Genomic DNA, 26304 nt, shown 5'->3' with positions numbered 1-26304 from the left:
CCGACTTTGCAACTTGTGCATATTTTAGATCGGGGTCGGTAGCCTTTCAGAAGTGGTGTGTTGTCTTAATTTATTCACTCTAATTTAAGGTTTTGTGTGCTAGTAATGCATTTTAAAGTGTTTAGAAGGTCTCTTTCTATAAGTCTATAATATATAACTAAACTATTGTATGTAAAGTAAATATGGTTTATAAAATGTTTAAGAAGCTTCATTTAAAATTAAATTAAAATGCAGAGCCCCTCCGGACTGGTGGCCAGGACCCAGTGTGAGTGCCACTGAAAATCAGCTCATGTGCCGCCTTTGGCACTCCTGTAATAGGTTGCCTACCCATTTTAGATCTTCATTATATTCTGGATTGGCTTTTCGTCCATATGTATTTCTGGTAGGAAACTGTGTTGGGTTAGGTCTTTTGATGCTTTCAGAGATGCGTGCGTGTATTCTTTGCTTGTATAATACCAAATCTAAAAACTATCACCATCTTCCTCGGCATTGTGGTGGGATTCCAGCTCAGCTCCTCAGTCGGCTGCTTTTGTTGAATTACCATTGAAATCTAGAATGCAGAATCTACTGTGACAGCAAAAAAAGAAAGGAAAAAAAGCAGCAGGATCATACATCAAATAATGTGAAGGACTACTGGAATGAGGATTGTAATCGGGGAAAAAATGGAAATTATATTGAGCTTGATCCTGTACTCCTTATTCAGATGAAAGTCCCACTGACTTCAAATGGGATTTCTCCCCAAGTAAGAACTGCAGGATTAGAGCCCTGTCTGGACAGCTGATCGAATTGTTAAATCTATTGCTATAAACTACCAGTCCCCAAACTTGGACCATATTTGGTAAATGAGCACCAATGATAAACATGCATGCAATGCAAAAGGAATGTAATTTGTTTGCAAACAGTTGATATCCCATAGCTTTGAATTTTGGGTATGAAGAATTGGCAGAGATGGGAGGCCAAAAGATTGTTGCGGAATCGATGCAGGTACATGGAAAAACTTTGAACACCCACAATGAGGTCTGCCACACCCCATCCTCTTGCTATTTACGTAAAGGAGGTGTTAATTTATTGCTTGCATTCAGCCACTATGAATGACAGATCCCTAGCCCCTATTGGAATGGCTCTGGCTTGGTTCATTACATTGTGTGTAGAGTTCTGCGCGGATACAACATTTGTATCCACATCTGATCCACAAACATGGTCCACAGATATAAAGCAGAGATCTGCAGATTTGCAGGACTCTATTTGTGTGAATGTTCCAGATATATGTTGCTTGAAATTGGTGGGCTGCACAAAATCATACTTCCAGCTCCAGACATCAGTAAGACAGGACACTAATGACCTCTCACAGTGATAGCTAAATTAAATCCATGCTACAAAATGCAGGTATCATTGATGGCTAATGGGGGCACTGTGGTTTGCCCTTATTTTTGAGGTTGACCATTATGTAATAACCATAAATGTTCCAGTCCATTACTGCTCACATTAGTATTGTTCAGTAGTATTAAAGCTTATGTCCTTGTTAGCTGCTGTCATTAGAAAGACTGACTTCACAGGTGCTGAACTTCTGTTGCAGTCAGTGGAAGCTGTGAATACTTTGACCTATGAAAAATCAAGCACACAGGAACATGTACTGTAGTAGGATGACATGCCATCCAGTAGAGAAGGCAGTACTCCTACACCAATGTGAAGAACAATGTGCAAGCAAAGCATATTTTTTTATAACTGATACTTTGCACTTGGTGTACGTTTACCAATACTGAGGCCAAGTCTACACTACAAAGTTTTTCTGATGCAAGTTACATCGGCATACAGGTGCCACAGTTAGTATATTGCTTGTCATATGCATACTTGGCTCCTTCTGTTGGCACAGCACTTATTCACCAGAAGTGCATGTGTCAATGTACAGTGTGGTGCACCATGGGTTGGTATCCCATTGTGCAACCCCCCATCATTCAGCGTGCTGTCTTTTGGGTAGTTTTGGCAATGCGTGGTGTGGCGGGGCAGAAATGACTTGTGCAGTGGTGACTGGAAGCAAGGGGTCTCATAATGTACTTCATCTCGTAATATTATCTCTATCCCATAATTTTCATGCGTATTTTCAATTTCCCACAAACCCATGTGGGACTTGACACTGTCTACAGCAGGGGTCTGCAACCCGCGGCTCCGGAGCCGCATGCGGCTCTTCAGCCTCCTTGTGGCTCCCTTCGGCCTTGACAAAAGAAAAAAAAAAAAGAATAACGGTTATTTATTAATTTAATTTTTATTTATATATTTTATTTTTGTTTATTTTGTTGCACAGTTATCTTGGAGTTCGAGGTGATACTTTAACATCAAATTTTTAAAAAGTTTTATAATTTGTCAATTAAAATATGCGTCACATCCACATCTATAGCCCTCGCCTTTACCTGCAGGCGGCTTCTTGAGTGTGCGACCCCCGCGGTAAGCTAACCATGAATACATCCCAAAAAAGAAAAATCTCAGAAGAAAATAGAGTTTAATTCTGCATGGACAGATTCCTTTGCCTTCACTGCCAACGATGCTGGCTTACCTGTGTGCTTGATATGTGGCGAGAAATTAGCAAACAACAAAAAATGTAACGTTGAAAGACATTTTCAAAACAAGCACTCAGCATTTTCTGAAAAGTACCCAACTGAAGATGGGCAAAAGAGAGCGATTTCGGAACTACTACGGAAAGTTGAGCAGAGCAAACATACTTTCAGGAAGTGGATCAACTCTCCAAACTCAACTACAGCTGCTAGTTTTGTGGCAGCTCATGAGATCGTAAGGAGGGGGAAGCCGTTCACAGACGGAGAATACATGAAAGAATTGTTCATAAAAATATCAGAGCATCTATTCTCCGAATTCAAAAACAAACAGGAAATTATTCAGAAAATTAAAGAAATGCCTCTCTCTGCAAAGACCGTCAAGGACAGGACCATTAAAATGGCAACAAACATCACCAGTAAGCAAATTGATTACATCAATTCAGCTCAAGCATATTCAATTGCCTGTGATGAGTCAAGTGATGTAAACGATATTGAGCAGACAGCACTGTTATGCAGATATGTGAACTCTGATGGGAAGAACTGATTGAACTCATACCGCTAAAGGGCCAAACGCGGGGACAGGACATTTGTGAGGCTGTTTTGAGTTGTCTAAAAGCCAAAGGAATAAACACCACTCACCTGGTGTCAGTGTCTACTGATGGTGCACCCAGTATGAGAGGAGCACAGAAGGGCTTTGTGAATTTACTTCAAAAGTCGCTGGATCGAGAGCTGATGATGTTTCACTGCATCTTGCACCAAGAAGCACTGTGTGCTCAAACATTCCCCCCTGAATGTGTAGAAGTGATGAACCTCGTTATTAAGATAGTGAACAAAATAATTGCAAACGGGTTAAACCACCGACAATTTTGTTCATGGTTAGATGAAGTCGAGAGCGCATATTTGGATCTCCTGCTGCACAACAGAGTTCGGTGGCTATCAAGGGGAGACGTGCTGAAACGCTTCGCTGCGTGTCTGGAACATGTGAAAACCTTCTTGGAAAGCAAAGGCCTCAGCTATCCCGAACTGGGAGACCTCGATTGGCTGGAAAAGTTTTATTTCATGGTGGATATGACAAGTCACTTAAACACGCTGAATAAAAATCTTCAGGGAAAGGGAAGCACGGCCCTGCAGTTGCTGGAGCACGTTCTGGCGTCTGAGCGCAAGATGACAGTGTTTGCCGGAGATGTACAGAGAGGTACGCTCTTTCACTTCCCCTCCCTGAGAGAGTTCAAAGAAGAGAACAAGCACATAAATTGTGATTATTTACACCGTGCAATTATGGCAATGCAAGCTGCATTTGGAGAAAGATTCAGCAAGTTCAGAAAGGAAAAAAACACTCTGTCCTTCCCTGTCACACCGCTGGACATCGACCCATCCCTGCTGAACATATCCGCATTCACAGGGATAAGTCAGCCCGATCTTGAAATTGAACTGGCCGACATAGCGGATAAAAACTTATGGGTGTCCAAGTTCAAAAGCCTGACAGCGGATCTCAAAGAAGTCGCCCGTCAGAAGGCCACTCTCGCTAAAGAGCACAAATGGAATGAAACCCGAAGAGGATGAGAGCACACTGAAATGGACTTGTCAAAAAACGTTCCTAATTTTATGTTTACTTTTTTAAAACTGCTAAGCTGCAACTATATGTTTTTTTATATTAAAGTGGGCTACGTTTTATTTTAATTTTACACAAATACAGGAAGGACTCAAAAAGGCCTGCATAGTTCAGAGTTTAATTTATTTCAAAGTAGGCCTACACATGCACACTGCACTTCTGTTTTTGTAACAGGTAAAATTAAAAAAAGATTAAAACTTTTAAAAGTTTATAAGCAGTGTTATGTTTTGCGGCTCCAGACTATTTTTCTTTAGTGGAAGAGGGGGCAAAATGGCTCTTTTGATAGTAAAGGTTGCCGACCCCTGGTCTACAGGCTCAGATAGGAGTATGGAGACTGCATAGCTCAGCATTATTGTCATAAGTGTTGCAAGCATAGGACGCATTGTCCTCCAGTATTCACAGAGCCTCAACAGGAATCATGGGGAACATAACGATTTCCTAGTGGTCAGTTTGCTGTGGGACATAGAACCAACTCAAGGTTGTAGGTGACATGCACAGAGCAGCTGCAAATGGTGAAGTGCCACTTCTAGGCCCAAGAAATGAGCACTGACTGATGGGATCATATTGTAATGCAGATTTGGGATGATGAGCAGTGGCCACAGAACTTTCGTATGCACAAGGCCATATTCTCAGATCTGTGTGCTAAGCTCCCTCAGCCAGCCCACACACCATCCATGCTTCTCCAGTTCCAAGAAGGAGGGATAGCTCAGTGGTTTGAGCATTGGCCTGCTAAACCCAGGGTTGTGAGTTCAATTCTTCAGAGGGCCATTTAGGAAACTGGGGTAAAAATCTGTCTGGGGATTGGTCCTGCTTTGAACAGGGGGTTGGACTAGCTGACCTCCTGAGGTCCTTTCCAACCTTGAGATTCTATGAATTACTTTGTGTCTGTTTTGCAAATGAGAAAACCCAGGCACTAAGCAATTTAAGTAATGCTTCCAGCTGCATTCAAAAGTCATTACTAGAACACAGGACACCTGGCTCTCAATCCCTTTGTTTGGTAGCCAAAGACTGTGTTACTTCACTCATATTTCCTCCATAAATTCAGGTTATTCTATTGTTGACCAAAATGTCTCTGAAGGATCATCATAAGCTTGGCCATAACCTTCTCCAAGAATTGCTAGTGCCTTTGGCAGATGCAGATTCTGATGACTTTTGAATTAGTTCTCTGTGACAGTGGGACTTATGGTCTTCCTTCCTTGTACCCAATTTTATTGTGGTAGCTCTGCAGTTGTTAGAGATTCTGCATTGATAGCAATTTGTTTGAAGTACTGTCATTCAGCCTTTTCTAATAGAATCTTAATGGAGCTGATTTAATAAAAGGAGCATTAATCATATCTGGAACATAGAAAATGAGTGCAAAAGGCCATAGTGAGAATTACCTATTCAACAATCAACCCAGTGATGACAATTTTTAAGTGGTTTGAGTTAAGTGGTACGCAAGCAGCCAACCAACATCACCAGACAGGCACTGCAGTGGAACCCCCAAGGCAAGCGGAAAAGAGGCCGCCCAAGAAATACCTGGCGACGCGACCTTCAGGTTGATAGCAAAAAATGGCCCAGGATAGAAGACTATGGAGACATGAATGAATGAATGAGTTAAGTGGGGAGCTCGGTGTGGAGTGCTTCTGCAACAGCCATGTCAACACAGCAGCAGCATAACTACGGGGCTGTAGCTGTGCTGCTGTAGCACTATAGTGTAGATGCTTCCTACATTGATGGAAGGGGTTTTTCCATCAAGGTAGTTGATCTACCTTTCCAAAAGGTGGAAGCTAGGCTGGTAGGTACCTAGCTATGTGTTCATTGGCAATTAGGTCAGCTTAACTATGTTGCAAACAAACAGTCCAACAACCAACTCAGAGATGGACAAATTGTACCACTCACCAAGTCCTGTTACCTTCAAGTAGAGTCTGCAGCTATGCCCTCTGTTAACTGTGTCTGTTTGCTGCTCTTCTCTGAAACAGTTACCCCAAGTTTCTATATTTGAATTACTCCCTGTTTGAGCTAGTTTAGCTAGAGTGACAGGCTAAATTTGAATTACAAAATCCTATCTGTAGAATGTAAGAATGGCCATACTGGGTCAGACCAAAGGTCCATCTAGCCCAGTATCCTGTCTCCCGACAGTGGCCAATGCCAGGCCCCCAGAGGGAATGCACAGAACAGGTAATCAAGTGATCCATCCCCTATTGCCCATTCCCAGCTTTTGGCAAACACCACAGTTTTCTCCAGGCTGATTGTGAGGCCAAACAATTTTGATGCTTCAGCGAAGTGATCGACAATGCACTGGAGATCTCCCTCTGTGTGTGCTAGGAGGGCACAGTCATCCGCAAAGAATGCTTCTCTTATTAGTAGTTCTGTTACTTTTGTTTTTGCTTTAAGCCTTGTAAGATTGAAGACTGAGCTGTCATGTCTGTATCTGATGTATATGCCTCTGTTGAGCCCCATCTGTAGCATGGTTGAGAACTTGGGTGTAGAAGCGATTGAACAGTACAGGGGCAAGGACACAGCTTTGTTTGACTCCATTTGAAATGGGAAAGGAGTCAGTGACTTTGCATTCCCTCATGAAATAAACAAATGATCTTTACCAGTTTTGGTGGGCAACCAAGTTTGCTGAGGATCATCCATAATCCTTCTCTATCCAATGCTTTTGTCAGATTGATGAAAACATTGAACAGATTAATGTTTTGTTCAATACATTTTTCTTGTATTTGCCTGATACAGAAAATCATATCTATGGTGCTATGACCAGGTCTGAATCCGCACTGAGTCTCAGGTAGATTGACTTCTGAGATAGATTAAATCAGTCAGTTCAGGAGGACATGAGCAAAGATTTTTCCAGCGACAGATAGGAGAAATATCCCTCAGTAGTTATTGCAGACCATTTTCCTGCCTTTATTTTTAAATAAAGGAATAATTGTGGCATCTTTAAAGTCTTATGGCATTTCTTCACTGTCCCAGATGTTAGAAAGGATCTTCTGAAGCGTTGTTACCACTTTTGGGCCCACAGATTTATATATTTCTGCCAGTATTCCATCTCTGCCCAAGGGCTTTCCTGAGCACATCAAACTGATTGCCTTTTCTATTTCTTCAAGTGAGGGTCGTGAGTCAGGATGGTGCTGAATAGGCTTTTGAGGTATCTGGTTAATAGCCGTTGTTTCAGTTGAGGATGGTGTGTTCATTAGTTGGCTGAAATGTTCAGCCATCTCTGTTCCATGTCATGTTTGTCTTTGATGACTGTCCTGCCATCAATCATCATGAGCGAACCTGTGCCCACCTTTAAACGTCCATAGACTAGCTTCAAGGAATCAAAGAACTTCTTCTTTGTTTCATTTGTTTCTGCATACATTTGAGTGTCTTCTGCTACCTTTTCCTAACATTTATCTTGTATCAAGCATAGTAGTCTTTGTGCCTTGCTTTGCAGGTGTTTAAATCTGTCTCTCTTTGAGGTAGACCGCCGGATTTGGAAAGCCTCATTTTTTTTTTTCAAGAGTACTCTGATTTCATCATTTTCATTAAACCAGTCACAGTGAGCCCTTTTCTTCCATCCAAGGACATCGGTTGCAGTTTTTTGTACTACCACTCTGAATTCCTCCCATGAGACACGGTTATCACCCAGGTTGGTTTCTACTGCACTTTGTAGCTTGTCTTGATAGGATGCATGGTTTAGTTTAACAATATCAGGAGACATCTTGGTTGTTTTTGGGCGTTTCAGGCATGTGGGTATAATGTGTAGATTCAGTATTGACCTAATCATTCTATGATCCGTCTAATAATCTGCCCACGCATGGCTCTGGTGATCCTGACGTCCCTTATATCACATAGTCGGACAATGATGTAATCTACTAGATGCCATTGTTTGGATCTGGGCTGCATTCTGTAGTTTTAGATTTGTCTGCCTGTCTGAAGATGGTATTTGTAATTGTCAGGCTATGTTCTGCACACTTGCTTAGGAGTAGGAGACTATTTTCGTTCATTTTTTCCAGTGCTATTTTTTCCAATGACACCTTGCCAGTTGCTGTTATCTTTACCTTCACTTGCACTGAAATTTCCTAGGATGATTAGTTTGTCACTTTCTGGTGTTGACTTTATGAGAGAGTCGAGATCAAAGTAGAACCATTCCTTAGCATCATCAGGGTTTGTTAAGGTCGGCGCATATGCACTGATGATGGTAGCAAATCACGACTTATTTAGTGGTAATTGGAGTTTCGTGAGTCTTCCGTTAATGCCTATTGGAAAGTCTTCAAGACATTGCAAGAGTTTGGTCTTGATGGCAATTCCCACTCCATGGATTCTATCTTTGTGTGTTTTTTTTTCCCTTCCAGACAGTTCTATAATTAATGCTCTCGTCTTCCAATCTAGTTTCACTGAGTGCTGCAATGTCAATGTCATACTGGGCTAGCTCTTTTGAAAGGAGAGCTGTTCTTCTTTCAGATGGAGAGGTATCGTCTTTGTCTATCATAGTCCTGATGTTCCAAGCAGCAGTCTTTAGTGCTTTTTTAGTTATCTTTGGTTTTCAACTGTGTTGAGGATGATCCTCCAGCCGTGGTAAACTGGACAGATTTAATTTGGGCAGGCAATGTTTGAGGCACCTTTTCTAGCCCCTGCCCTTACAAAGGGAGGGTAGTGCAATCCTAAAAAGGGCTGCTCTGTCACCTGGGGTGTTGCCGAGCTTCCCTGCTGCCTGTGGATCAGGGATGGGCGACCAATGTCCCAGGCTGCCTGCATGCAGACTTGTGGCTACAACTGCCAGGAATCATCTTCACCTATTGCTTTGCCACTTCCCCCTTGCCACAGGACTTTTGAAGAGAGATGTGCATGAATGACGTGTGCGTGAAGTTGATTAAAATGGGAGAGTCGTTGCACTGGGACAATCCCATTCTCTCAGCTGCTGAAGCTTGGCCCTGTGGCACAAAGGCTGTTACAACTGGAGACTTCGTTAGCTTCAGTGGATAGCCAGGACTTCTGTAGTGCCCCATCATGACTTTCACCTTCCACAATACATTGCTGCACTGCTTTTTAAGCCGTTGGACCAAGATATGGTCTCTTCCGCCTTGGCTACCAGAACAGTCTTCGTATACTTGGCAGGGCAATCCCTAAATCACCGTCAGTTTCCACACTTCCGGTTACCCAAACCTGGTTTAGCCCACCTGCCGAGGCAGTTTACCGAGTGTGGCCGCTGTCGCATACTTACAGCTACTTGGAGCCACAGGCGAGAGCTGGGTGTACAGTGAGGACCAAAGAGGAAAAGAACCACTCCAGGAGTACGGCAGTTCGAATCACTCAAAGGTACTACCTCTCCCATACACCCCATTCTGTTCCTTACTGTAGTTTCAACCAGTTTGTCTGGTATTGAAGTCAGGATTACCGGCCTGTAATTGCTGGGATCCCCCCTGGAGCCATTTTTAAAAATTGGCATCACATTAACTAGCCTCCAGTCATTTGGTACAGAAAGTGTACCAGAAGTTCCTTCAGAACTCTTGGGTGAATACCATTTGGTCCTGGTGACTTATTACTGTGTAATGTATCAATTTGTTCCAGAACCTCCTCTAACGACACCTCAATCTGTCTTTGTACAGCAGAATTGCAGTGGTTCTTCTTCTGGTGGACTGAAAGGTGGACATTTGGTGACATAATCTGAACTACCATTTTTGCCACAATGTATTGCTTTTCAGGAAAATGTTGAAACAAACACACTCACAAGTGAGAAAGTGAAGTATGTAGCCACACTCATTTGTGTGTTTTGTGCCTGGACGAGTCCTTGGGGTTATCAACCTTGGATTATTGAGAGCATTGTCCATTTGTAAGAAGCATGATCCTGTCTAATATAGATAGGGTTGCCAGGCATCTGGTTTTTGACCGGAATGCCCGGTTGAAAAGGGACCCTGGGGCTGTTAAAAGTCCGGTTGGTGGAGCAGCAGGGCTAAGGTAGGCTCCCTGCCTGCCCTGGCTCCTCGTGGCTCCCAGAAGCAGCCACCATGTCAGTCTCTTATGCACAGGGGCGGCCAGGGAGGCTCCATGCACTGCCCCTACGCTGAGCGCTGGCTTCACAGCTCCATTGACTGTGAACCGCGGCCAATGGTTGCTGCGGGGGCGGCACCTGTAGACACAGGCAGCGCGCATCACACACAGCTCCCTGGTCACCCCTGTGCCTAAGAGCCAGATATGGCAGCCGCTTCCAGGAGCCGAGAAGAGCCAGGGCAAGCAGGGAGCCTGCCTTAGCCCTGCTGTGCCACCAACTGGGAACCACCTCAGGTAAGTGCCACCCAGCTGCAGCCTGCACCCCCAACCCCCTACTCCAGGTAGGAATCCCCTCACGCACCCTAACTCCCTCCCAGAGCTCGCACCCCAACCCCCTTCCCCAGCCCTGAGCCCCCGTCTGATCCTGCACCCCCTCCCACACCCCAAACCCCTGCCCTGAGCCCCCTTCTGATCCTGCACCCCCTCCCACACCCCAAACCCCTGCCCTGGCCCTGAGCCCCCTTCCGATCCTGCACCCCCTCCCACACCCCAAATCCCTGCCCTGGCCCTGAGTCCCCTCCCATGGACAAACTGCCTCCTAAAGCCCTCACCACCTCCCACACCCCAATCCCATCCCTGAGCCCCTTCCTGCACCCAAACTCCTTCCTGGATCCTGCACCTCACACCCCCTCCCACCCCCCAACCCCCACCCCAGCCCTGAACCCACGCCTGCACTCTGAACCCCTCAGCCCTGACCCCACCTCAGAGCCCGCACCCCAAGCTGGAGCCCTCACCCCCTCCCACACCCCAACCCCCAGCCTGGAGCCCAGAGCCCACCTGCAACCATAACCCCTCATTTCTGGTCCCACTCTGGAACCCACACCCCAAGCCAGAGCCCTCACCCCCTCCCACACCACTGCCCCAGCCCAGTGCGTGAGGATAGGGGACAGCAAGCGATGGAGGGAAGGGGATGGAGTGAGTGGGGGCGGAGTCTTGGAGAAGGGGTGGAACAAGGGTAGGGCCTCCAGGAAGGAGCAGGGTAGGGAGTGGGGCAAGGATGTTTTGTGCAAGGGAGAAATTGACTAAGGCCCCAAACTTACACACATTCATTGGCACTATTCATATGTGTGTTTGCAGGATCATGCCTGAGTATACATGGGAAATGTTGAAACAGACTGCACAAAAAATTTCTGGAAAATTCACAATGCAAGCAAATTAGAAAATGAGATTTTTTTTTCCCATTCATTTCAATTACAATAATCCCTCAGTGCTACTTTAAATAGGCACAATGTAATTATCCCCCTTGGAATTACAGTTGAAGCATAGCCAACTGCTGCTGCCTGGCTTGCAGCTGAGCTGAGCTGGGTTCCAAAAATTTTACGGAGCTGGGGAATGCTGACGTAGGTGGATGTAGGGCAGGGGTTTAGGCCAGGTGCCATACAGCTCCTCAAGGGCAGGGGGTATCATACGGGGGTGTCAAGCAGTTTTCTATTGGGGCACAGAGGTCGGTGTACTAGAGGGCCATGCAGCTGCCCTGGGGGCAGGGTGACGTATTGAGATGCTGCAGCACGCCACTTGGCATGGGTTTGATATACATGCGGGCTGTCCCACTGCAGTAGGGTAAGTGTGGTAATCAATATGGCAGCCCTTCTGCGTGGCACCACTGCGACACTTTGTGACGCGGGGCAGTCTCTAGGGTGACCTATTGGTGTGATGTCATCACCCTGCTTTCTGTGACATCGGCAGGCAGTTTCCCATGACATCATCATTAAGGTCAGCGGCTAGTGTTTTTTGCCCTGGGAGGTTGCGCCAAGGCTTTCAGGCGGAAGAACGGGGAGTTCAAGACAAGCATTTAAGAACCATTAGTACCAAAGCGCCAGCCCTCGAGCAGCATGCATGCTAAGCAAGATGGCACCACTGGCTTCACAACGCTATTCTACCATACACGGGACTGAGCCGCCCTTAATAAAGATGGCGCAGATCGCACGGGTTGCCATTCTGCGGGCCAGAGACTACGCATGCGCAGCACTCCAGCTTCTGTCCCAGGGCCGGGGACGCGGCTGCCGAGGAAATTGCGCCTGCGTGTGACCCGAAAGGCGAGGGGGCGGGGCCTAGTTAGAATTTTGGCGGGTGACCCGGCTGAGGAGAGCGGAGCTGGGCGCGGTAAGTGCGGGGGCTGCCCGGAGCAGGGGGATCTGGGGCCGTTGGGGAGGGAGGAGGAGGTGAGATCGCGGGTTTCGGGGATCTGTGGGAGTCCCGGGGCGGACGCGGGTCGCCGGAGCGGGGTCCCAGCTGGGGGAGGGGGTCGGAGTTGTGGGTTCCCGGGCAGGGATCTCTGAGGGGCGAGAAGGGGAGTCCCCTGGGACACGGGGTCTGTGCTGCGGGGAGGGGTCCCAGGTGGGGAAGGATCGGGGGTCGCATAGGGGGAGGGATCCGCTTGTCATCTCTGGGGGAGGGTAAGGGGGGGTCGGTGAGGGAGGAGTCCCGGGTGGGGCAGGATCGGGGCAGTCGGGGTCGGAGGGGGCTCTAGGAGGAGAGGCGATCAGGGTTGTGGATTCCCTGGGTGGGAGAAGGGGGTTGGGGATCCCTGGGAGGTGGGGGGGAGTCCAGTGGGGGACAGGTTCTGTGCTGGGGGATGTGGGGTCGCGGTGCGAGGGTGGCTCTGGCGGTGCCCAGGGAAGGGAAGATGCTGGGGGAAGAGTCACGGATAGTTCTGGGAGGAGTCTCATGAGGCTGTGAAGTGGGCGTGGCTCCACTAATTAGCTGCCTGGACCCTGGAGGAGATGCACGTGTAAGGTGAGGTGATGGCCTTGGGGGAAACAGGAGGTAGGTGGGAGGGGGCAGTTGGGTGAGAAGAGGGGGTGGGGGGAATTTGGGACGTGCAGGGCCAGAGAAAGAGATGACTTTCCCCAGCTCCAGGGGTGCGGCTGCCAGGTAGAGAAGGCCAGTCTTCCCAGCCACATCTCAGGGACTGCAGCAGCGGGGAAGAGAGGGAGAGACCCCCCCTCCTTCCCAGCCCCAGCTTGGGGGCTGTCGCGGCGGGGGGAGGGCACATCCATCGCATTAGAAAGATAAGACTACTGATATTAAAACATGAGTTGTGCGCTTTTATTTGTAGAACAAGAAAGTTAATAATAAAGGTTTTTTTTATGTAGTGCTTTTATTCAAAGCACTTTACAATAGTTAGCTAACGGTACAAACAACATTTGGAAAGATCATTAAGTGGTCTTGAGAGACCTTCAGCAATTTTCAAGGGGTCCGTGGGGGGGAAAAAAAGTTTGAGAATCACTACATATTTAGCAGCCTATTATGTTTCAGACCTGAGGCTTGAGGGGGTATCCCTTCCAAAACTCTTGTTTGCATTAAGTGTTAGAGATCTGGGTATTTTGTATCCATATAAATGTTTAAATCCTTTTAAATCATACTAAATTCATCTGAAGAGAACTTTGAAAGTTATAATTTCAAGTGTTTATAATTCCCTTTCCTGTGCTACACCAAAAACATTCACCTACCTGTGTGATAGTAATAGTGTGTCGGCCACCGTAGTCTTTAAGCATTATTAAGGCTATGTTTTAGTCACAGGTATTTTTAGTAAAAGTCGCGGACAGGTCATGGGCAATAAACAAAAATTCACGGCCCGTGACCTGTCCATGACTTTTACTAAAAGTACTAATGAATAAAACTTGAGGGGGGGCTGCCCAGCAGTGAAAATTCCACCCCCCTGAGAGATGTACAGATACCTACCTAGCCCCAGGTGTAGACAACACTAGGTTGATGGAAAAAATTTTACATCGACCCTTCTCAGGGAGGTGAATCGAGTACCTACACTGGTGGACATAGGGAGTGTCTACACTGAAGTGCTACATAATCACATATCTTTGTGTGTGTATAAGAAACTATGCTACTTGATTTTAGTAACTCTTGTTCTTCCTTCTCCCACTCTGTTTTTGCTGTCCCTTGTATGTTATCTTCTGACTTCAGGAGTTAAACTCTTTGGGGCCTGGGTCCATATCTGTTTTTCTCAGTAATGCTCCTAAGCACAGTTTTGGGTGTTGCACCCCATTTTGTTTATCCACTTGACTCTTTAGTGCGGACCAAATGATGTTTTCCCCATTAAATAAACTTTCCAGATTTTTGTTTGTTGATCTCTAAAGCAGTGTTCAGTGTCTGAAGAAATCTGCTTGCCCAGTAACCTATAATAAGCGATAGGAGAAACTGAGTTCTTCCCACGCACCACCACTTATTTTCTGTCTAAATAATAATAATATCAAAGTTTGGTACTCCAGATTTCTAGGGAAGAGTCCATCTGTTCAAATCATCATATACTGAAATAAAAACAGGTCCATCTATTTTAATAACTGTATTGAAAGAAGCATGAGAAACCTAGAAAAAAGAGACAGATTTTTAAGAGTGAGAGTGATTAACCATTAGAACAAACTATCAAAGGAAGTGGTGGATTCTCCATCTCTTGAAGTTTTCAAATCAACATTGGATGCCTTTCTGGAAGATACTCTGTAATCAAACACCAATTATTCGGTTCAATAGAGAAGTAACTGAATGAAACTCTATAGGTTGTATTACACAGGAGGTCCAAATAGGAGAGCCATTGTTCCCTTCAGGCCTTAAAAACTATGAGTCTATGAATGTGGTTGGGTGGTTTGTTTTTTAAATAAGGAACCTAATGTTCTGATACTGCAAAGAGCTCAGCATGGAGCCTAATTGACTTCAGTTGTCGACCTTGGGCCTGCATGTAGCTCACTGCAAGATCAGAATCTAAATGCAGAAAAATGAAATGCAACATTGTAGAGATCTTAAACCGAAATTAGAATTGACAAAAATAAGATGAGACAAAAAGTAAGCATAGTGAATAGAGGAACTGGGAGAAGAAATACTTGCTAAAGGGAGGTGGGCATGGTTTGTAAGTTACTTCTGAGTTACTTTGGTATAAATGTGAGCCTGTAATTCAGTGTCTAAAAAGTCACTGTGTGTCCCTACAATAAGAAACCAATGTGTGCCTAGTTTATGGACTAAGAAATCATATGTACATGCAAAGTAGAGGAGATAAAGCTCCCCAGGCTAAGGGAGGCTGTGTTGTCTAATGGTTAAATCGTGGGATTGGATTCTCATCCCTGCTCTGCCATTAATTTGCTATGTAGTGGTATAGAAGTGTAAATTATTTCAGTTTGAAGCTTTGAGAGCATTATCATCATCTGTATGTAGGGGCTTGGTGAAATAATGAAGTGGCCGAGACAGTGACCATTGCTGTTTTAAATGGTTAAACACATTAAGAAATCTGTGATAATTTGTGTTCCTAGTTTATGCATTGAATCCTTGTTTTATTTGTTATGCAAGTTAACAATATTGCTGCTTCTCTCTCCCTAACAGGTGAGATTCTCCCTTTGGGGACTCTGCTGAAGCAGTCCTGTTGAAATCATGGATGGTGAGATCTGCAGTTTTCCTTCCCCCAGCCTTTCCTTTTGCATCTAGGGCCAATAAATGAGTGTAGTGAATGAGTTCAGAGAACATGGTTGTAAACTGCATTTAACTAGTGTAAAATTAAATCACAGTAATTGTTTATTAGCAGATGCTTTTGAGGTCCAGAGACTAAGGCTATGTCTACCCTTGCACTTTTGTCGTTAAAACATTTTTCGGTCGGGGTGTGGAAAAAACACACCCCCGACTGACAAAAGTTTCACCAACAAAAGTGCTGGTGTGGACAGTGCTATGTTGGCGGGAGACACTCTCCCACCAGCATAGCAACTGCACTCTCTTCCGCCAGCATAGAGCGGCTACACAGGAGACTTTACCGCTGTAAGGTCTGTAGTGTAGACTTATCCTAAATCCCCTACCAATCTATACAAAATGCCTCCATCAAAATCCTCTTCAATTGAGCTGCTTTGGCACATCTTCAGCATCAAAGGCTAAATCACACAATTGTTCTTTCCTCTGAATTTCATCTCCCCTCAGCCTGTTTCGTTCCCCTCTCTCTACTCATGTTTCTTTATTGCCTGGTCCCTTCTGGCCCTGCACATATTTCCTGGGTGCTTGATTCCCTTCTTCCACAGGCATGCTGCCCAGCTGCTTGGTCCCCATGCTGTCCTGAATATGCTCCCCTTCTCCTTCGATCCCATTGATATTTCCCGCTGATGACTGGCACTTCCACCTCCACTATTAGCTCTGATCCCTTTGGACAGCTCCTGTTTCTACTTTTTCAGACCTCCAGACTCTTCTTTGTAATGAGGCTGCCAACAAGGACATGCTAGCAAAGTGTGGCCTGCCAGCTTTCTGGACCACAGTTTGGAAGCCTGTGCAATAAACCAAAAATTAATCTAGAACCAAAATAATAGAGAGCATACCTAACAAGCTGTAGAAATCTCCTGTCATTCCCTGTGTTTCTGCCTGCTGCGCCGATCTACCTTTCTTGATCAACATAGCTGACAATTTCTGCTCCTTGCTTCATTGTTTCCCATGTAATTTTTTTTATACATAGCAAATTTTAAAGAAATAGTGTCTCAGACACATTGTTTTATGTTAGACGAAGAGATTGGAAGCTATTCTGTATTCTATTGTTGTCTTCCTTTTTCCAACAGCAGTTTCGCTTGGGGCTAACTTACAGTTTTATAAAAAAAAATCAGTGCTCTGATTACATCTAATTAGCGATTGACTTTTCTTTGTAATTAGATGTGATTGCAATATCTTGGGCACATATTACATTGCAGTTTTCCTTTAATTGGGCTGTGGTGACTCTTGGTTTGATTGGTTTGTTCCAGGTGATGATGACTTGGAGCTGTTGGCCTCCCTGTTAGATGAGAATGAGGCAGCTGAGGACGGGAATACTCCTGAAGAGACCACAGCTCACTCAGATGAGGCTGGAGAACCAGATGAGTATGATGAGCTCTTTGACGCAGAGGATGATGCCTCCTACACCGAGGAGGTTGATGCTGAGGAGAGTGAAGCCAGTGAGCAGAAGGAAAATGCATCTGTGTTGTTTGGAGATGTGGATGACCTGACAGAAGAGGAGGAAGAGGAAGAAACTGTACAGGAAATACCCTGTTCTCCAGCTCTCAATCAGGAGAAGGAGAAAAACAATCAAGATTTGCAAGGTTTGCTAAACAGCAATTTTTGTCTGATTTGTCATGTCCTTCAAGCTCATGACCTTCAAATATATATCGTCTCTTTACAAGCTGTGGTGATCACTAGAGAGCTGATTGGGGCATACCAGAGGGCTCACGGGATTGGTTAGGGATATAGAGCCCTTCTTCTCAAGGTCTCCAGTTCAACTCCAGCCCTGTTGGGAAGTGGTTGAAAGCTCTCATGAGCTTTTGACTGTTGAGTGCCCTGGGTTAAGTAAGCATATTGGGTTTAGTCCAGTTTTAAATGTCCACATGGCAAAATTTACCATCGCAAATGCCACCTTTGTCAACAGAGAGACCAAGGACTGAATGAGCCATGGAGACTGAACTACCACCTCAACCCTACAGGTGGTTCTGGTTAGGGTTGAGGTACATTAGCACACCAATACAGGGAAGCTTATGTGACAACTTGTACCTGTTCTATGGATAAAGAGTTCTTCACCCTCTGAGGCTGTCACTCTGGCACCTTTCACCAGTACAAAAAAAATCACCTAAGTAGTGTTGATTGTATGAAGAAATACCTTTGTTAAAGAAAAATTCAGCTCCGGGGGGCTGTTGGGAAAGTCTGTGCTCCCTATGAGTCTTACAGAACTTGAGCTTTCTTTATATCATGGCTTCAGCCTTTTTTCTCTCTTCCCTTAGAATCACTTCTAAATTCCCATGATTTAGTAAACCCACTATGATTCCAGTAACCTTATAAATCTTAATTTATGCTGGTTTCCTGCTAGCTTTATTATTTTTTTTTCTCTCCTAGACGAACTGAGGAAATTGCAAGAGCAGATGAAGTTGTTACAGGAACAGTTACAAATGACTGCAATTGGGCAGCCATCCAGCTCAGGCCCTCAGAAGAAAACCCTTGGTAACTAGGTTAATTAAACACATTTCTCATGTCTCTGCATCCAAACTTGTAGTTATAGTCAAGTCTTGCAGACAACTAGGTGTCTAGGCAAAAGGTGTCAACTAGTAGGAGGGGGACAGCCCAGTTGAGAGAACACAGGCCTGGGTTCTATTCCTTGCTGCTACAGATTTCTTGTGTCACCTGGGGCGAGTCACTAAATCACTGACCCTCAGTTTCCCTATCTGTAAAATGGGGATGATACTCTGGAGGGTGTTGTACTGACTCGTGCATAAAGCTCTTTGAAGGCGCTACATTGGAGCCCATTGTTGGTAGGCAGTGGTACATTTCACACAACATACAGATCAGATTGCTTTGTGGTGTTACTGTGAGTGATACAGCTGTGTGGTGACTGTAGTAGGGAAGAGGGTCATATTTGGGGCTAGCAATGTGTGTTACCAGAGCTCCAGCTTAATACAACTCAATGGTTCATTTGCACCTGCTGTCTTGAGTCACTGGAGGATGAGTGCCTGGTTTCTACCCAGCTGTTACATTTCAAATGCAGTCTTCAGGAGTTGGCAGCTATATGGAAAGGTTTCCACATTGATTCCTGTATTTAATTTATACAAGGATGTGTTTAGTTTGGAGCAGTTATTAGAATTTGTGTCCGGCCAATGAGGTCTCATTAATATTCTTTGTTTTTGTTGATCAGGTAAATCGCCATGTATTCCCTTCAAGGAAAGGAAAACTCCGAAACTCCAGGAGTCACCATGTTTCTCTGCTCAGCTCAACAGCCCTGCTTTATCGATAACTAAACTGGGAGCCCAGAAACCAAAACATTCACCATCAGGTATAGTTCTTAGTAACTAGGTTCTGGTGCAGTTAAGCTGCCTTAGCGCTACGCTGCTGTCTGGTAAATATTAGTTTGGGCTCTCGTCTGAGAATATGAAAGTTACACTGTAGATCTGAGGCACTGGCTTAGTCTCTTAAAGGAAATTGCATTACTTGAGTCATTTACAAGTGAACAAGAGCTAGTCCTTGAGATTCCACTACAGGGAACAATCCTGTACTGAGGAGGCAGGGCTGACTAGCTGAATAAGTTTTTTTTTCCATCGCTAACGTGGGTAATATGGTCTAGATTGGTGTCCCTTCTTAAGTTTAAGTTGCTGCTGTTGTCAGTAGCTACCGGTATGTTGTCGCCAACTTCTGTGAGCAGCGCCTGCTTCCTGCTCACAGCCCAGCTTTTGCTTAGCAATGCCTGGAAATATTTCGGTTCAGGCTTCAGGCCTCAGACTGGGCTTCTGACACAAGAGTTTGTTTCAGGGCCTCATCTTACTACAGCTGTATTTTATAACTGAGAATATTGTTTTTCATTCTTTATGCAGATTTTCCTTCTTTTCCCCCCCCTGTTATTTACAGAGAATAAGAATCCTCTTCCAAGGCCAATATCAAGTTCATCATTTCAGCCTCTCAGATCTACTCCTGGGAACAGGCCCAAAATGGCCACCAGAGACCGGACTCCCCAAGTGCAAGGGAGTTCCAGCATGACTGATCAGCCAGTCTCTGTGGAAACCTTCTCTGGGCTCAGATTAAGGTCAGTGACCTAAAGCTGTTCTGGGTATCAAGGGAAAATTTTTAAATAACGGGAGAGATGTGATCCTTCTAATGGACTGTCCCAAAGGTGCTTCCTACGTCAAATGCATTGTGAATGCGGATCTTGGGCTGTCAGATCAGGGTGAAATTTTTGGTTGGCTGTATTTTATAAATAGCTTTCCAATCCCAGAATGAATATTCTCTGATCAGTGTGGAATGTTAATAATCTAGCAGCAGCACTGATCGATAGTTCATTAATTAGACAGCAACATCTCTGCTGGCTTATTTACCATTTTTGTCCTCTTCTACAGATGCTAACAATGCTGTTCTCACCTAGAGTCCATCTTTAACAATGTAGCAGTCATTTTATTAGACAGTGTGCTTAGAACTGCTTCTGTTCAGAGCTGGTGGGGAGGCAAGGGAGACATGATGGAGCCTGCTCCTGCTCCAATCAAAACAAATGGGTGTCTTGCTATGGACTTCACTGTGAGCAGAAGGGGGCCCTCAGGAGCTGACCCCATATTCCCAATACTTGTTGTGACCACAAAAGGTCTCTTATTACTTGAAATGGCTTTCCTCATTGGAAAGAGCGGTGAATTTCCAACCCGCACTCATGCTTGGGCAGCAATATTGTTCAGTCCTTGCTGAAATAAATAGAATTAACCACAGATACTAGTTTACCTTGCTGTGTTGGTATTTGGACACAACTAAATACGTCAGCAGCCTTCAAATATTTGTATATGTTTAACACCAGTAACTGACAGGAATTGTTTCAGGTGATCTAAGGTTATATAGCTAGGAGGAATGGGATGAAATCAGGTGCAGAACATACTTTTCATGGACTTCTATTAGCCTGTGGAGTGATCTGCCAGGGGGGATGCTGGGTTCTTTAAGAACAGAGCACTACATACTACACTCCCAAGAACAGTCCTGCAATGATGGTGGTTGGGGATGGGATAGATGGTCTAATAGGTCTCTTACTGTAATTTCATGAATATAAAAGTTATTGTACATGTTTTTAGTAATCCCCTGTAGCGGTGCTAATGTTAGTGGTCTCTATATGCCCTATTTCTTCATGTAGAAAACCCCGTGTGTCATCAGTGGAACTAGACAGGAAAATGGCTGGACGGAAGCTGATCAGACTGTCTCAACTGCAAGGCAAACTGGCTGGGGGGAATCTGGAGGAAACAGACTGGGTAACATTTGGAGTCATAATAAAGAAAATCACCCCTCAGAGCTCAAATAACGTAAGCAGTTTTGTTCTATTCTCAATTAAATGAGGGTATTTTCACTGACAGGCTAATTAGATTTTGCACATTTTGTCAGCCGACTCCACATTCTTGTTTTAATTAAAACAAGCTAGTATATTAAATTTGAATATTCTAGGTACTCTAGGTTAATTCAGTGCTGCTAGTGTCAGCTCTCATATGAGACCTGGATGTATGGCATAAGATTGTCATCTACAGAATGCTGTATAAATCTGCTCATTCTGTTATGGTACATGCATTCTGTAGGATTATTTCATCTTTATTATGACTTACATTGTTATGAACTGCTAAATTCACTAGCTTTGGCCCCCAGAAGAGCAGCTACCTCTATGAAAGCAGAAGTCACAATATTAAATAGCACCAAAAAAATAAAACCAAACTTCATTTTCATTCTTTATGCTCCAAATTTCAATCACTTGGTCCTGCAGTCCCAAAAGGTGAGTTGATGTGCTAGCGCATGAAATCATGAGATAGAAAAGATCTGTTAGGTCACTTAGTTGTTTTCCCTTCCAATGAAGGATAATTGCCTATTGTTAGGCTTGGCAGAATTAAATTTTTATTATTTATAATTTTGACAGGTATCAATGTTTATTTTTAAGCATTTTTTTTCAATTTTTATCCATTTAAATTTTCACAGTTGCAGGAAATTATGGAGGGGACAAGCAATAACGATTTAATGACAGTAGATGTTGAGATTCAAAAAGTTAAAGGGTTATAACTGTTAAAAAAACAAATTGTCAACATCCCATGTCAAAATATACAAAGTGCATAGCCATAAATCAAACTCAAATAAGTTTTCAAACAAAATTTTTCTTTCTTTGCGTATTTGTAAATTTCAGTTATCATTGGAAATATTTTTTGTTGGTTTGTGTGTAAAGTGAAATAGATGTTTGTTGACATTTACCAATTAAAACTCCAATCCTTCCAAGCCTACCTATTTTACACTTACTAGGGCTTTGTTCAATCTTGTTCTAAAAGTGCCAAGTCATGGGGCTTCTACCAGTTCCCTTGTGATCATACTACAGGCTAATATTTTGTCCAGCAGAAGTTTAATGGTTAGACACAGAGCTGAACACAAGGTGTGTGTTCTAGATCCAACTAGGTGGTCTTAGGCAAAACTGCCTCAATTTAATCATCCGCAAAATGGGGTTAACACGTACTGTACAGGGTTATTATGGATTAACGAGAGTCTGTGCAAAGTGCTGTATAGCTATTAAGTACTGGTAACAGGAGCAAGAACAGCGGTCACAATTACATGTACAGTTACCTTTGTAAGTAAATAATGTTGCCACAGTATTCCTTGGCCTATGTTAAGTATAGAGAACAAAGGCAAAATAGTAACGAGTTTCGTGCAGGTTGCTGTAAGCCTGGGCAATATCAGTGGTTTTCTTATTAAGATCTTAAAGGGATAACCAATGTCTGTTCCAGGGCAAAACTTTCAGTATCTGGCGGCTGAACGACCTGCGTGATCTGAACAGCTGTGTCTCATTGTTTTTGTTTGGTGATGTCCACAAAGAACACTGGAAGACAGACCAAGGCATGGTCATCGGGCTGCTCAATGCTAATCCCATGAAACCTAAAGAAGGCTCGGATGAGGTAACAATGGGGTTTTTTTCCTCTTGGACTCATAATTTTATTTGGGCTGTCGCTGGGAAATGTTTCAAAACACTTTGTCCAACTGACAATGTAATTCACAGTGCCCTCAGAAGGAAAAGTGCTTGGAAATTCATATCCCACCCTGCAATGCGTTTTATAAAATACCTCCAGCCTTACCACAGCTCCTTGTCTTGTTTCCCTGGAACCCTGAGCATATAAAGCTGGAATTTCCTTTTCCTCACTTGACAATAAACAGATTATATGTCGAGAGGGTCTCTCATTTTTCTCCTTTCCTTTTTCCCAATCTGAGCAGAAGACTAGGAATTTTTACCCCCTTTTCCATTAGGGCCACTGTTTTTCAGTCATTCTCCCTGTACATGATTTATGGGCATATAGTGGTATTTGACCCCTTGTCACGATGACTGCCAATCAGCTTCTGAGGAAGGCCAACACACCCCTTCCGGTACAGGTGCACTGTGGTGGACAGTGGGCTAGCCTGACCCCTCAGTGTACAGTAGTCTAGCCTGATACAAATCTTTCAATTCAAGTGAACTGTAAAAGGTGCTAACTTCCAGTACTGACATCTGAAGCCCTCTGTCTATCCACAGAATGCATACAGCATGGTCCGTAACAATGCAGCCTAGTCATACCAGTATAGCTAGGCTCTGTTCCAAGGATGACCATGTTCAGGGCTGAGCAGGTATTTGGTCTCCATGCCTGTTCGGTCTTTGGCTTCTCTGTGGAGACTGCCAGCAGCCGGGCCACTTGATGGTGGCTTTTGTCCTGCGAACACACGTTCTCTAGAAATTAGGACTGAGGTCATCTACTGGCTTTGCTGTCCCATGGTAAATTACATTTGGTCACTACCAACCTAGACAGGAGCTGAACCAATGACCTGAGGATCAAAGGCTCTGTTTCATTACCATCATTTGACCCATCCAACCCTTCTCCAGAAATCTGTTTATTGAGCCTTGGGTTTACTCTTTGTGCTGTTTCTTTTTAGATGTGTTTGTCTGTTGATCATCCCCAGAAGATCTTACTTTTGGGTGAAGCTCTGGACCTGGGAACCTGCAAAGCTAGGAAGAAGAATGGTGACCCATGTACCCAGATTGTTAACCTGGTATGTATCTGTTAGTCTCTAGGCTGTCATTGAGTTGTTACCATTGTGGGTCACTGATGAAGGAAAATCTGGCTGGTGCCTTTGAGCCAGTGCTCTGATTCTGTGTATTATTATTGGATCATAACTTATAACTAACGTGTGTGTATCGTTAGTTGTGTCAATGGGCCTGTGAGTGCTCTGCAGGTGGCTTGCCTCAGTTTACCCATCTTTCAGGGCTCTCTCAATCAAATTGCTAAAACTCGTCTCAAGTCCAGAAACGCACCTCCCCATTAAAAGTGGGAAGGTCAAGAAGGAGGAAATGAAATCTTAATCTAATCTAAATATCCTTTGGCCATCATATGCTATGTTAAGATGTCAGCTTTGACATCTCTGCCAGGGACCCTATGCGAGTACGTCCCCTCTGATAACCTTTGGCTTCAGGTCTACCCAGATATATACACAAGCAAATGCATCTTGAAAACTGTTCCCATGTGACTAAGACTCAGTACATGCTCACAACTCTGACGTCAAGACCATATATCAAGAGTATAGTGTTGTAAAGAAGGGAGGGTTCGGGTGTGAGGAATATTCTAGTTTCCACTGGTGTCTGAGTTAGTGGTAGTTCATCCAGGCTGAGAGATCAGACAGATGTGGGGATGAGAAGAGAGGGGAATCGTCCGAGTAAGAGCAGAGCCAAGCACCCACAGGTAGGTGTAGAAGGAAAAGAGTACAGACTCAGTACAGAACCTTGAAGGATACCAGCAGAATGGGGGAGGATTGGAAGTGGGGTAGAAGCATTTGGAGATGGAGGAGGACAGCAATTGTATAAGACGTTTGCAACAACATTGGAACATGGTTACACATCAGCACATGGAGACATGGGTGTGCAGTATCCTAAACCGCAACTGCATCAATAAACATCTAGTGCCAGCAATAACGAGCCATGGGGAAGACATTTCCTGGCAGCTAAACTGGCTGGAGGAGGTGACTGGTTGTTGGCTAACAGGCACAATATGCCTGATCTGGAGGTTATTGCTACTGGAAACCCTGTACATATAACTATATAGAGAATAATGTTGTTTCAGTTTTGATGGAAAGTTAACACCATGGGTGGAGGGTGCTGTTCACAGACAGACTAGGACAATCACTGATTTTAATCTCTATTCTTTCCTGGATTTATATTGAAACATGTCTGTAAACTTTTTTAAATGGCTGTAGGAAACATCTCATTTGAGAATGAGCTAGTCTAACAGGGAATATGTAAGACATTAGTGTGTGGGATCTTGTCTCCCTCTAGTGACTGGTCCCTGCACTATAACAGCCTTCAACGCACAGTGGTAGAGGCCTGTGTGTGTGCTGGTCACATTCAGTACTTGCTGGTGACTCATGATGTCTGTACAAGCACAGCTTAGTTACAAAAAGATATTGTTGTTTTTCTCAGGGGAAATGTTATCTATCAATCTCCAGTTAGTCTTCAATAACAGAGCTGCCTTATTTCTTTCCTTCAGAATGACTGTGAATATTGCCAGTATCACGTACAATCCCAGTACAAGAGGCTCAGCTCGAAGCGGGCAGATTTACAGTCTAGCTTCTCCAGTGGCCGTGCTCCAAAAAGGGTAGCTCGCAAAAATCCCAGCTTGAAGGAGAGGCTCTGTCAGGATGGGTTTTACTATGGAGGTGTTTCTTCAGCAGCCTATGCAGCCTCAATGTAAGAGAAACTGCTTAATTTCCTTGCAGCCTTTGGCTCTTTGACCGAATTCCCTTCCTAACTACATATAAGTGCGTCTGAAGTTACCTTTAAAGAGGCCAGCATTCCTTTGGGTTAACTAAATTAACCAAACAGGAATCAAACTGCTCTGAGCCACACCACATTTGGCAGGGAGTCTGCCTGGCCACCCAAGGTAAGCAGAGGCAGTGCTTGGATGGAAAACATCTTCCGATCCTTAAGGTGGTGGTGGTGAGTTGGTATGTGATATGCTTACCTCAAAAGCCTTACCACAACAATACCGCACTGTGAGGCTGAGGGTGCTGTGCTGCTCTCTTTCAAAGGAGGGATAAAGCTTGAGTCCTGAGCATTTAGGACATTAAAGATCCCTGGGCATTTTTTTAACCACTGTGTCCTGGCCAAATGCTATCTTGGGTAATTACATTCTGATGACATATCCCTGGATCTTGTTTTTTTTCACTTCCTAACCTAAATGATAAGATGTTGCTGTGTGTTATTAAATAGCTACTGCCTCGCACCTGGGAGTGGTGGACGAAGTGAGCTGTATGTATCTGTAAAAAGCAACAAAGAGTCCTGTGGCACCTTATAGACTAACAGAAGTACTGGAGCATAAGCTTTCGTGGGTGAATACCCACTTCGTCAGATGCATGAGCAGCTTATGCTCCAATATTTCTGCTAGTCTGTAAGGTGCCCCAGGACTCTTTCTTGCTTTTTACAGATCCAGACTAACACGGCTACCCCTCTGATGTATGTATCTGGTTGCTACTTCACATGAATTCTGAGACTTAACTGGACCCTTTCTAAATCCCAGTGAAGTCAGCAATGGAAAGACTCCCATTGACTTGAGTGGAAGCTGGATCATACCCAATACTTGCAAATCATTTAGGATTCTCCTAACAATGCTACCTGATTACCTCATTAAATGACATGTGTGGCTG

The 26304-nt window shown here is 44.4% G+C and overlaps 1 protein-coding gene across 1 annotated transcript in view; it reads left to right on the top strand.

The window, feature by feature from the left end:
• Positions 1-11879: 11879 nt before the first annotated feature.
• The window catches only part of MCM10 (minichromosome maintenance 10 replication initiation factor), a 28930-nt gene continuing 14505 nt past the window's right edge, over positions 11880-26304 (top strand). Inside the window, exons 1-10 of the mRNA XM_039520812.1 lie at positions 11880-12279; positions 15502-15556; positions 16887-17219; positions 18004-18108; positions 18797-18934; positions 19504-19678; positions 20759-20924; positions 22374-22541; positions 23545-23661; positions 25149-25348. Coding sequence (XP_039376746.1) covers positions 15550-15556; positions 16887-17219; positions 18004-18108; positions 18797-18934; positions 19504-19678; positions 20759-20924; positions 22374-22541; positions 23545-23661; positions 25149-25348 — 1409 coding nt within the window. The 5' untranslated portion in view covers positions 11880-12279; positions 15502-15549. The remainder of the gene's footprint in view (positions 12280-15501; positions 15557-16886; positions 17220-18003; positions 18109-18796; positions 18935-19503; positions 19679-20758; positions 20925-22373; positions 22542-23544; positions 23662-25148; positions 25349-26304) is intronic.

Source organism: Mauremys reevesii, linkage group 1, assembly GCF_016161935.1.
Source record: "Mauremys reevesii isolate NIE-2019 linkage group 1, ASM1616193v1, whole genome shotgun sequence".
Lineage (NCBI taxonomy): Eukaryota > Metazoa > Chordata > Testudines > Geoemydidae > Mauremys > Mauremys reevesii.
The sequence above is the reverse complement of the archived record's forward strand: the minus strand, read 5'-3'. Positions and strand labels throughout refer to the sequence as shown.